Source organism: Sander vitreus, chromosome 21, assembly GCF_031162955.1.
Source record: "Sander vitreus isolate 19-12246 chromosome 21, sanVit1, whole genome shotgun sequence".
Classification (NCBI taxonomy): Eukaryota; Metazoa; Chordata; class Actinopteri; order Perciformes; family Percidae; genus Sander; species Sander vitreus.
The window spans coordinates 1,620,270-1,632,769 of NC_135875.1; the positions used below are offsets into that span (position 1 = coordinate 1,620,270).

The 12,500-nt window shown below is 40.5% G+C and overlaps 1 protein-coding gene across 1 annotated transcript in view; it reads right to left on the reverse strand.

Moving 5' to 3' along the window:
• LOC144536346 (glutamate receptor ionotropic, delta-1-like) overlaps nucleotides 1-12,500 on the reverse strand; it is a 719,688-nt gene that overhangs the window by 118,989 nt on the left and 588,199 nt on the right. The window contains exon 15 of the mRNA XM_078279431.1: nucleotides 11,888-12,054. Within this exon, the coding sequence (XP_078135557.1) occupies nucleotides 11,888-12,054 (167 nt within the window). The remainder of the gene's footprint in view (nucleotides 1-11,887; nucleotides 12,055-12,500) is intronic.

Sequence of the window (12,500 nt, forward strand, 5' to 3'; positions counted from 1 at the left end):
AAAAAAGTCATAGTATAGTATGTCGAAAAAAAGTCATAGTATAGTATGTCGAAAAAAGTCACCAAAAAAAGTCATAGTATAGTATGTCAAATTAAAAAGAAAAAAAGTCATAGTATAGTATGATTGACAAAGTCACCAAAAAAAGTCATAGTATAGTATGTCGAAAAATTTGTAAAAACAGTCATAGTAGTATGTTGAAAAAATCGAAAAAAAAAGTCATAGTATATTATGTCAAAAAAGTCACAAGAAGTCCTATTATAGGGAAGCAGCACGGTGGCCCAATGGTTAGCACTGTTGCCTCACAGCAAGAAGGTACAGGGTTGGAATCCACAAAGTATAGTATGACAAAAAAAGCCACAGTATAGTATATCAAAAAAGTCATAATATACTATGATTTTTTTGTGACTTTTTTCAACATGCTATACTATGATTTTTTCCGACATGCTATACTATGACTTTTTTGTGATTTTTCTTTGACATACTCACTGTGGATTCCAACCCTGTACCTTCTTGCTGTGAGGCAACAGTGCTAACCATTGGGCCACCGTGCTGCTTCCCTATACTATGACTTTTAGGTGACTTTTTTGGACATATTATACTATGACTTTTTTCCGACATGCTATACTATGACTTTTTTATCAAGATTTTTGACATACTATACTATGACTTTTTTTCAACATACTATACTATGACTTTTTCGACATACTATACTATGACTTTTTTTTCAGAATTTTCGACATAATATACTATGACTTTTTTGTGACTTTTTCGACCTACTATACTATGACTTTTTTTCAAAATCTTCGACATACAATACTATGACTTTTTGTGACTGTTTCGACATACTATACATACTATACTATGACTTTTTTATCAAGATTTTCGACATACTATACTATGACTTTTTTTCGACATACTATACTATGACTTTTTCGACATACTATAGTATGACTTTTTGTGAGTGTTTCGACATATATAGTATAACGTTTTTTCGACATACTACACTATGACTGTTTTCCTAATAATGTTTTGTTCAACATATTATACTATGACGTTTTTTCAACATACTCGACATACTATACTATGACTTTTTTTTCAAAATTTTCGACATACTATATTATGACCAGTCTGCCTCCTCACCCTCAAGTGTCAGTGCTCTGTGTGTGTGTATGTATCACTATGTGTATGTGTTGCAAGGAACAGCCATTATTTTAAGATGACTGTCCTCCACAGTACTAGGAGTACGCTAGACAACAAAAACTAATCAATCCTGCTGTCATTCTGAAAAGATAAAGCCACAAAGTATCCCCTGCATTCAACCTGGGTAAAATAAAACACTTTTTCGACATGGTATACTATGACGTTTTTGTGCCTTTTTTTTACGTACTACTTTGTGGATTTGACTTACATGTAAAGTTACACTATGTTCATAAGGTATAAAGACACAGAGTTTTAAAATAAATCTGCTCTTGTGTTACCACACAATAATGTAACATTGACGTCTCTACTTATGAGCTGTAAAAGCCTTCCCTGCTCCAGAACATTGATTAGTACCACTTACCACATCATGTACTTGCCGACACACGTTGTGTAATTGCCCATTTTGACTCATTTGAATTACAAAATTAAAGCTCATAAGTAGAAGTATTGTGCCGGCCTTTTGTGGAAAGTTCAAGAATAATTAGAGCCTACATTGAACAGTCTGTTCTTATTCACAAGACGTCAATGTTACATTATTGTGTGGTAACACAAGTGCAGATTCATTTGAAAACTCTGTCTTTATACCTTATGAACATAGTGTAACTTTACATGTAAGTCAAATCCACAAAGTAGCACATAAAAAAAGTCACAAAAACGTCATAGTATACCATGTCAAAAACAGTCATAGTATAGTATGTCTAAAGAAGCCACAGTATAGTACATCAAAAACATCATAGTAGAAAATGTTGAAAAAAAAGTCATAGTATAGTATGTCGAAAGAAGCCACAGTATAGTACATCGAAAACGTCATAGTAGAGCATGTTGAAAAAACATTTTTTCTTGGGTTTTAATTTCGGGTTTAAATCATGTTCTCTATTTGGAAATGGAGACATGGCCATACATTTGGATCTTGTGCTAAAGTACACAACTGTCTTTGTCTATTTGTATTATTTTTTCATTTAAATCTACTGGGTGTATGTTTTTAAAAGTATTAAAAGTTGCTGTCAATTTAGGAAAAATCAGGGACCGGAAATCCGACACGCTATACTATGACTTTTTTTGGACATACTGTAATATTACTTTTTTTGACATATTATATTTTTTCACTTTTTTGACATACAATACCACAACGTTTTTATGACTTTTTTCAACATTCTATACTATTACTTTTATTTTATACTTGTATTATAAGGTATAAAGGCACAGACTTTTCAAATGAATCTGCACTTGTGTTACCACAATAATAATGTAACATTGAATTACATTTTCGACATACTATACGATGACTTTTTCGTGATTTTTTTGACATACTATACTTTGACTTTTTCGTGAGTTTTTTATACAAACTATACTTTGTGGATTCCAACCCTGTACCTTCTTGCTGTGAGGCAACAGTGCTAACCATTGGGCCACCGTGCTGCTTTCACTATACTAGGACTTTTTGGTGACTTTTTTGGACAAACTATACTATGACTTTTTGGTGACTTTTTTTGACATGCTCTACTATGACGTTTTTGATGTACTATACTGTGGCTTCTTTCGACATACTATACTATGACGTTTTTGATATACTATACTGTGGCTTCTTTCGACATACTATACTATGACTGTTTTTCGACATGGTATACTATGACATTTTTGTGACTTTTTTTTACGTACTACTTTGTGGATTTGACTTACATGTAAAGTTACATTATGTTCATAAGGTATAAAGACACAGAGTTTTAAAATAAATCTGCACTTGTGTTACCACACAATAATGTAACATTGGCGTCTTGTGAACAAGAACAGACTGTTCAATGTAGGCTCTAATAATTCTTGAACTTTCCACAAAAGTACCTCTACTTATGAGCTGTAAAAGCCTTCCCTGCTACAGAACATTGATTAGTACCACTTACCACATCATGTACTTGCCGACACACGTTGTGTAATTGCCCTTTTTGACTCATTTGACATACAAAATTACAGCTCATAAGTAGAAGTATTGTGCCGGCCTTTTGTGGAAAGTTCAAGAATAATAATACATTATTTTTAAATTAAACAGGAAATGTACTGTCATTTAAAAAAACAATCATCCTGCATTTAGTGTAAACTTGCGTGCCGCTTGAGAAGACATTTCTTTAACGTCCTTTTTTTGTGATTGTTGCGGGCAAAAATCCTTGATTATGCGGCACGTTTTCTTAAAAAATGCAATGAAAACTGCAGTTTCACTGCATAACACTTCATAACGTCACTTCATAACGTCACTTCATAACGTCACCTCATAACGTCACTTCATAACATCACTTCATAACGTCACTTCATAACGTCACTTCATAACGTCACTTCATAACGTCACCTCATAACGTCACCTCATAACATCACTTCATAACATCACCTCATACCGTCACTTCATAACATCACTTCATAACGTCACTTCACCGTCACTTCATAACGTCACTTCATAACGTCACTTCAACGTCACTTCATAACGTCACTTCATAACGTCACTTCATAACGTCACTTCATAACGTCACTTCATAACGTCACTTCATAACGTCACTTCATAACGTCACTTCATAACGTCACTTCATAACGTCACTTCATAACGTCACTTCATAACGTCACTTCATAACGTCACCTCATAACGTCACTTCATAACATCACTTCATAACGTCACCTCAACGTCACTTCATAACGTCACTTCAACGTCACTTCATAACGTCACTTCAAAACAACACTTCATAACGTCACTTCATAACGTCACTTCATAATGTCACTTCAACGTCACTTCAACGTCACTTCATAACGTCACTTCATAACGTCACTTCATAACGTCACTTCATAACGTCACTTCATAACATTCCCATTACATTCAGGGGAAAACGGCTGCTCTCGTGTGAAGTAAACACAACATTTTTCATCTTTCTGCTAAGATATATGTGACTTTTTTCAACAAAAATGCGGGGATTATGAAATCCTCTTAAAGTAACCTGACACCATCCTTGTAAACGAGTGAAAGATACCCGGGGGAAGGGAAAGCGGGAAATCTCTTTTCAGGGTGTTGTCCTCTACCATTGGATGGATCGAGCAGCTTCTTCTACTCTGGTTGCAAGTCGCAATTAAAAAGTAATAGAAGAACTGCAATGTGTCGGTCGGTGACAGTCGGACCCCTGTGTCCTGAACGGGAGACGTTAGCATGGACGTGAATGAGCTGTTATCCCTCAAAAAATGCCAGCTCATGGGAAAGAAAGAAAGGTCGTTACAGAGCGCTGAGTTTTTAACCAAACATGGACTTCTAAGTATTTATTTACTGAAGTCAAAGGTAAAGCCTTGTGCTTAGTTTGCGGAGAACAGATCGTTGTGTTAAAGGATTATAACTTGCAGAGAAATACAACAACTTGACTGATGCAGAACGGCCATGGACATCTGAAGCTTTGCTAGTTAAAGGAACACGCTGACTTATTGGGACTTTGTCTTATTCCCCGTATCCCCCAGAGTTAGATAAGTCCAGACATACCCTTCTCATCTCGGTGTGTGTTGTAACTCTGTCTGATGCCCCCACCGTAAGCCTAGCTTAGCACAGATCCTGGAGGTAACTGGCTCCATCTAGCCTAGCTTAGCACAGATCCTGGAGGTAACCGGCTCCATCTAGCCTAGCTTAGCACAGATCCTGGAGGTAACCGGCTCCATCTAGCCTACTGCTCCCAATAAGTAACAAAATAACGCCAACATGTTCCTGTTTACATGTTGTGATTTGTATAGTCACTGCGTGTACAAATAACAAGGTCACATGAGACACAGCCATCTTCTAACGTAGACATACTGGGAACTATATTCTCAGAAGGCGAAGCACTGCTACTCTCTGCTCCTCACCACGGGGCTTCTCAGGTGCTGCGAGCAAATCACTCCGCCCAAGTAGCAGAGAGTAGCAGTGCTCCTGAGAATATAGTTCCCAGTATGTATACGGTTAGAAGATGATGAAGATGATTATTTTGTCACTTATTCGGAGCAGTAGGCTAGTTGGAGCCAGTTACCTCCAGGATCTGTGCTAAGCTAGGCTAGTTGGAGCCGGTTACCTCCAGGATCTGTGCTAAGCTAGGCTAGTTGGAGCCAGTTACCTCCAGGATCTGTGCTAAGCTAGGCTAGTTGGAGCCGGTTACCTCCAGGATCTGTGCTAAGCTAGGCTAGATGGAGCCAGTTACCTCCAGGATCTGTGCTAAGCTAGGCTAGATGGAGCCAGTTACCTCCAGGATCTGTGCTAAGCTAGGCTAGTTGGAGCCGTCAGACAGAGTTACAACACACACGGAGATGAGAAGGGTATGTCTGGACTTATCTAACTCTGGGAGATACAGTGAATAAGACAAAGTCCCAATAAGTCGGCGTGTTCCTTTAAGCTGCAAAAGCAACAAGGCATCCAGGGATGCAGCAGTCAAGACCAGCTTTGTGATATCCCACAAAATGAGCCATATTCTGCAGGGGAGTTTATTAAAGAGTGTTTGGTGGACTCTGCTGCGCTAATATGCCCAGAGGAAAAAGAGACGTTTGAGAATGTGCCGCCTGACATGAAATTAATATTGAGCTGACTGAGTTTGGCCTATTGGTCCGGCCCTAATAGTAGTAGTAAATGAATTCACATACATCTAATTAGCTCATACGGGCTACTTGTGTAGGTGTGTAGAAGCTAGCTACTAGTCTGGGCTGTGAACATTATAGGGTCTAACCATAGACTGTATATCAATTAATTTACAGTCTATGGGTCTAACCCATTTATGGAGTCAAAACCCATGATTTGGCCTTGATTTGCATTATATAACTGTTGTTTATGTTTGTGAAGAAAAGAAGGATGGCCCTCAGAACTAACAATGTATGGTACTTTCACTTTCAATTGAACGTTTTATGGGATGGTCTGAACTAAAATACCTTTCTAAGGGTCTTAAATGTCATGTGTGACATGCGTTATATTATTATTATTACATGTTTATACATTTTTATAGATGTTTCTTTAATTAAAAACAAAATAGTTTGGGATTTATAACCCCTTGTACTATTTTCACTACATGGGAGAGATCCACCCCCTTTTTACAGTTTTTTGATGAACATTTTAAATGAACACTTATTACTAGCTCAGAGGAGGAAGCCTGCAGATCCTGCGGTGAAAACTCGCCCAGCAACAGCAGAAGAGATATTAAAATCTATCCGTCACACTGTTTACCTCCGTGACTTGTGATCTGAAACATCTACATGCTTCATATACACGGCCGTATTAGTTAGTGACACACACGCTGAGCGGCGTGCAGCCAGCCCGCTGCTGTTCTCCGCGCGGCGTTGAGTGATGGAGTTAATTACGCAAACTCTGCCATGACCACTGAAGTAGCCTACAATCTGCTTTTAGCTGCAGTGAACTCAGAGCCCAATTTGCTGCATTTAATCTGCTCAACCCAGCGTGAACACGTTGAAGGTCAGTGCACGAAAACGCCCAGAGGACAAAATAGTTTTACAGCACAAATGAGCAGCAAAGTCTGCAAAGGTTATTAATGGCGGGATTATCAAAATGGAAAGCAAGGATAGAGGTAATACAGCAGTTATGGGACTAGGTATTAAAATGATGGCGGTTGGAAAATGTGGAGATAATGGCTATCGCTCGGAACAAAAGCACTGCCCTCAGTTTAACACTCATGCACATTATTCCTGGTTGTCCCTGAACGCTGCGCTGCCTCAGGGCCGTTGGACGCCGTGCCAGCGCAAAAAAAACTCCATTAATAACTCGCGGTTTTGTCTCCTTTCAGCGGCCACAAATTAATCCCTAAATAAACACAGAGCTGCTTAAGCGTGAGGTGCAGAGGGAGGGGAAGGGAAAGGCGAGGCCGTGATTGAGAAACGATTGATGAACCCGACCATCGCTGCAGAGAGGAAACACGAGAGGAGCTTCGTAAAGTGTGCGAGAGCAGAGAAAAGTCAAAGAAGACTCATCGGACAAGTTTCTTTTGACACCAAACTGACGCAGCTTTCTGTTTTTAAATCAGGACTAAAGTCACATTATTATTTTTTTAGGCTTTTCCGCCTTTATTTTGAAAGGACAGCTAGGTGAGAAAGCGGGAAGACATGCAGGAAATTGTCACAAGACGGATTCAAACCCTGGACCTCTGCGTCGAGGCATAGACCTCTCAGTATATGTGCTCCTGCACTACCCACTGAGCCAACCCGGCCACGCTCAAGTCACATTTTTACTCACTAAACTCACACAGCTTTCTGTTTTTAAATGTATAGTAAAGTCACATTTTATCCTAGCAGCTCTTTTTCTATCGCAGCTACAGTCTTCCACAAAGCGTGAAACTCCAGTAATATCACAACAATCAGCAGCCACGTTCGCAAATCAGATCCCAGAGCTGCTCAAACTGCAGACCAACCTATCTGACCCACTAGAAATCCATCCCACCGTCTAGCAGATTCATGATCGTCCAGCTTCGATCGACCTTTCCGACAGATATTTCGCCATTTCATAGTCGGGAGGGACCAATACAGACTTGAAATCTTAAGTCCATTTGCAAAAACAGATAAAAGCCATTCTTAAAGCCCCAGTGTGTAACGTGTTCATTATCAATATCTGTGTTGAATGAACTGGGATAGACGCTCCATATTCATGCTGCATCTAGAAATACGTTAGCTGGTAAGAGACATACAGGACATACTGCTCCACCTTTCGCGTTTTCGCTATCACATGATCGACTCACATGTGCTGCTAATGCTGCTAACGGGTATCGTAGCTTCCCGGCCCTTTTTGAAGCGTGAAGGCTACCGTAGCTGTGATACGTACTTTGAACTGCCTGGTGCGAGAGAGTTGATTGTGATATATGATCTCAACGCTAGATGGGAGACATTCCCACACACTGGACCTTTAAAATGAATCAACCCACACCAGTTTGTTCACAACAGAACTGTCCGTCTGTTCTCCGCCGTTGTCACAAAAAACTTCCAAGCAGCCACTCTGAATGCAGGATTTTAAAAGTAGGATTTTTCCGCTTTCTGAACATGCCCTGAGAGGACGAGAGAGGATCACACAGAGCTAAAGATAGAGAGAGAGAGACAGAGAAAGAGAGAGAGAGAGAGAGAGAGAGAGAGAGAGATGACACAGACCTAAAGATAGAGAGAGAGAGAGAGAGAGAGAGAGAGAGAGAGAGAGAGAGAGAGAGAGAAAGATAGAGAGAGAGAGAGAAAGAGAGGATGACACAGAGCTAAAGATAGAGAGAGAGAGAGAGAGAGAGAGAAAGAGAGGATCACACAGAGCTAAAGATAGAGAGAGAGAGACAGAGAAAGAGAGGATGACACAGAGCTAAATATATATATAGAGAGAGAGAGAAAGAGAGGATGACACAGAGCTAAAGATAGAGAGAGAGAGAGAAAGAGAGGATGACACAGAGCTAAAGATAGAGAGAGAGAGAAAGAGAGGATGACACAGAGCTAAAGATAGAGAGAGAGAGAGAGAGAGAGAGAAAGAGAGGATGACACAGAGCTAAAGATAGAGAGAGAGAGAAAGAGAGGATGACACAGAGCTAAAGATAGAGAGAGAGAAAGAGAGGATGACACAGAGCTAAAGATAGAGAGAGAGAGAAAGAGAGGATGACACAGAGCTAAAGATAGAGAGAGAGAGGATGACACAGAGCTAAGGATAGAGAGAGAGAAAGAGAGGATGACAAAGAGCTAAAGATAGAGAGAGAGAGGATGACACAGAGCTAAAGATAGAGAGAGAGAGACAGAGAAAGAGAGGATGACACAGACCTAAATATATATATAGAGAGAGAGAGAAAGAGAGGATGACACAGAGCTAAAGATAGAGAGAGAGAGAAAGAGAGGATGACACAGAGCTAAAGATAGAGAGCGAGAGAGAGAGAGAGAGAAAGAGGATGACACAGAGCTAAAGATAGAGAGAGAGAGGATGACACAGAGATAAAGATAGAGAGAGAGAGAAAGAGAGGATGACACAGAGCTAAAGATAGAGAGAGAGAGAAAGAGAGGATGACACAGAGCTAAAGATAGAGAGAGAGAGAAAGAGAGGATGACACAGAGCTAAAGATAGAGAGAGAGAAAGAGAGGGTGACACAGAGCTAAAGATAGAGAGAGAGAGAAAGAGAGGATGACACAGAGCTAAAGATAGAGAGAGAGAGAAAGAGAGGATGACACAGAGCTAAAGATAGAGAGAGAAAGAGAGGGTGACACAGAGCTAAAGAGAGAGAGAGAGAGAGAGAAAGAGAGGATGACACAGAGCTAAAGATAGAGAGAGAGAAAGAGAGGATGACACAGAGCTAAAGATAGAGAGAGAGAGAGAGAGAAAGAGAGGATGACACAGAGCTAAAGATAGAGAGAGAGAGAAAGAGAGGGTGACACAGAGCTAAAGATAGAGAGAGAGAGAAAGAGAGGGTGACACAGAGCTAAAGATAGAGAGAGAGAAAGAGAGCATGACACAGAGCTAAAGATAGAGAGAGAGAGAAAGAGAGCATGACACAGTGCTAAAGATAGAGAGAGAGAGAAAGAGAGGATGACACAGAGCTAAAGATAGAGATAGAGAGAGAGATATTTAGTTTTAAAATGTGGAGGACAACAGGACAGTTTATAAGAATGTGGATAAAGTCCTTTCCTGTGACTCAACAATACTCAGGAGACGCCATTTTCCAGTTTCCGGTCATTTGGACTCGGTCAAGTCTCCACGTGCAGCTTTAAAGGAATAGTTTGACATTTCGGCGAGAGAGAGCAAAGAAAAGAACATTATAACCATCTGAGTTTCCTGTGTGTAGCAGGTTAAGTTTCCTTTCACACCAACTTGCCGTCTGCATTCAGGGAGCCGATCAATACGAGACGGATGAGAAAGTCTTCTGATTTTAGGAGAGCTTATGCGACTCCTCACACCGCTTCCTCATGATGTAATAACGTGGAGGGTTTTGGGAAGAGAGCGGACACGAGGTTCCACTCACTGTTTCCACATCACTGAATTTCCTAAAAAACTTTCCAGCCTTTGCAGACTTATTTCAAACGAGTACATAATTAGCATACAGGTGTCTGTTTACACATCATCTGCAGCGCTGCTTAACACAAGCTTGTTTCAAGTGAGATTAATTGACTTGATTTAACGCCTCGCAGGAGGTGCTTCTCCCCTCGCAGTCAACATCTCTCAAACACCTGCACGCCTTCGACAAAACTGACACAAGTCAGCGTGACGCGTGTCCCCCTACGGTTAAAGTGTCTCATCCATCATACGTTTAAAAGCATTCAGACTGGAAGCCTCCTCACTCACACCCACAGGATTCACAGGCTGATAATGAAGACTTAACGCCAACAAAGATGATAACTTCCCAACAATAAGCCGCCATCATACTGGCTGCGTGGCGTGAGCGTGACGTTTCTGTGTCAGTTGCGTGGCGTTTTCTATGTCTTTGCAAACCAGAAATGTGTCTGACGTGGCGCTGCTGGACATGGACATGAACACCTGTTTCCTGGTGAAAGTCTTGTGTTTTCTCCTTAACTTCTTCAGGACATGAACACCTGTTTCCTGGTGAAAGTCTTGTGTTTTCTCCTTAACTTCTTCAGGACATGATCACCTGTTTCCTGGTGAAAGTCTTGTGTTTTCTCCTTAACTTCTTCAGGACATGAACACCTGTTTCCTGGTGAAAGTCTTGTGTTTTCTCCTTAACTTCTTCAGGACATGAACACCTGTTTCCTGGTGAAAGTCTTGTGTTTTCTCCTTAACTTCTTCAGGACATGAACACCTGTTTCCTGGTGAAAGTCTTGTGTTTTCTCCTTAACTTCTTCAGGACATGAACACCTGTTTCCTGGGTGAAAGTCTACCCACCCAACCTCCCTCCTTACCAGGACATTTGGGACTCTTAGGCCAGCCACACACTGCATGGGTGGCGTGAGCGTGGCGTGTCAGCTGCGTGGCATTTTCTATGTCTTTGCACACCAGAAACGTGTCTGATGCTGCTGCTGCTGCTGCTAGCCTTGTCTGTACATGTTTCCCATTTCCCCTGCACTCAAGCAGTAGCATACTTCATGTTAAACATGAATATATTCTGATCTGATTACAGCAAAGACAACGTCGGCAGTGTTGACGGTGAAATAGGCTCCAGAACATTTCCTTCTGTATTGACAGGGGCAATATTAGAAAAACAATAATTATTTATTTTACTATTTTTAAATGACATTTATATCTGCATTTATCTCAAAACCTCGAGACTTTCAAACATCAAAATGTCATTTATTAATATGTATTTGTGTCTAAATGACATATAAACATCTTTTCCTATTCTGTGTTGCCTGGAAACGCTTCCAACACGCTTGCGTGTCGGTTCTATTTCTAGCATGCACGTGTTTTCGACTGAGACGTACTTGTCACGCAGGCAGTGTGCACGCTCTGACCTGTTACCGTGAAAAGAAGAAAGCGACTATAGCAAGCGTGACATGCAGGACCTGATCCCCAGTCTCCAGGGTGAACGTCCTGTGTTTGACCCATCCTCCCCCCCAACCAAACTCCTTATGCAGAATTTCGGCCTTTCATACTACTCGCTACCGTAGTCGCTCTTAATGCTACGTCATCTTCTCATTGACTTTACATTGGCATTGTTTTCCGTGGTGGCCACACGGATTTTTCACACATTCCGTGGAATTATGAGAGACCAGGCTGCACCTACTGCGCCTTGAATGACGGGTGACTTACTTCTGGGAGAAGAGGTCTCTGTAGGGGCTGCCGTGCTGCATGGCGATGCCGTAGCCTTTGCTGCTCATGCTGCTGCCCGAAACGGTGATGGTGCAGTCGTCGTCCGTCAGCGCGGCATACTCCAGCACCGCCATGTCCCACAGGAAGGCGTAGGGACTCTTCTTCGCCTGCACACACACAGGAACATATGACGACATCAGTCACAGTTTGTTGCTCAGTTTTCACGCCATGTAAAATCCCCTCTCCGCTAAATAATAAAAAACAACTGCTGGTTGTTCAGTGATGAAGCATATTCAAAACACAGTAAAAAAGCACACAAACCACGGTATAAAAACATGTATAAAACATGTATAAAAACACGTTAAAACATGTATAAAAATGTATAAACCATGGTATAAAAACACGTATAAAACATGTATAAAACATGTATAAAAACGTATAAAACACATTAAAACACGGTAGAAAAAACATGTATAAAAAACATGTGTAAAACATGTAGAAAACGTATAAAAACATGTATAAAACACGGTAAAACATGTATAAAAATGTATAAACCATGGTATAAAAACACGTATAAAACATGTATAAAAACACGTATAAAACATGTATAAAA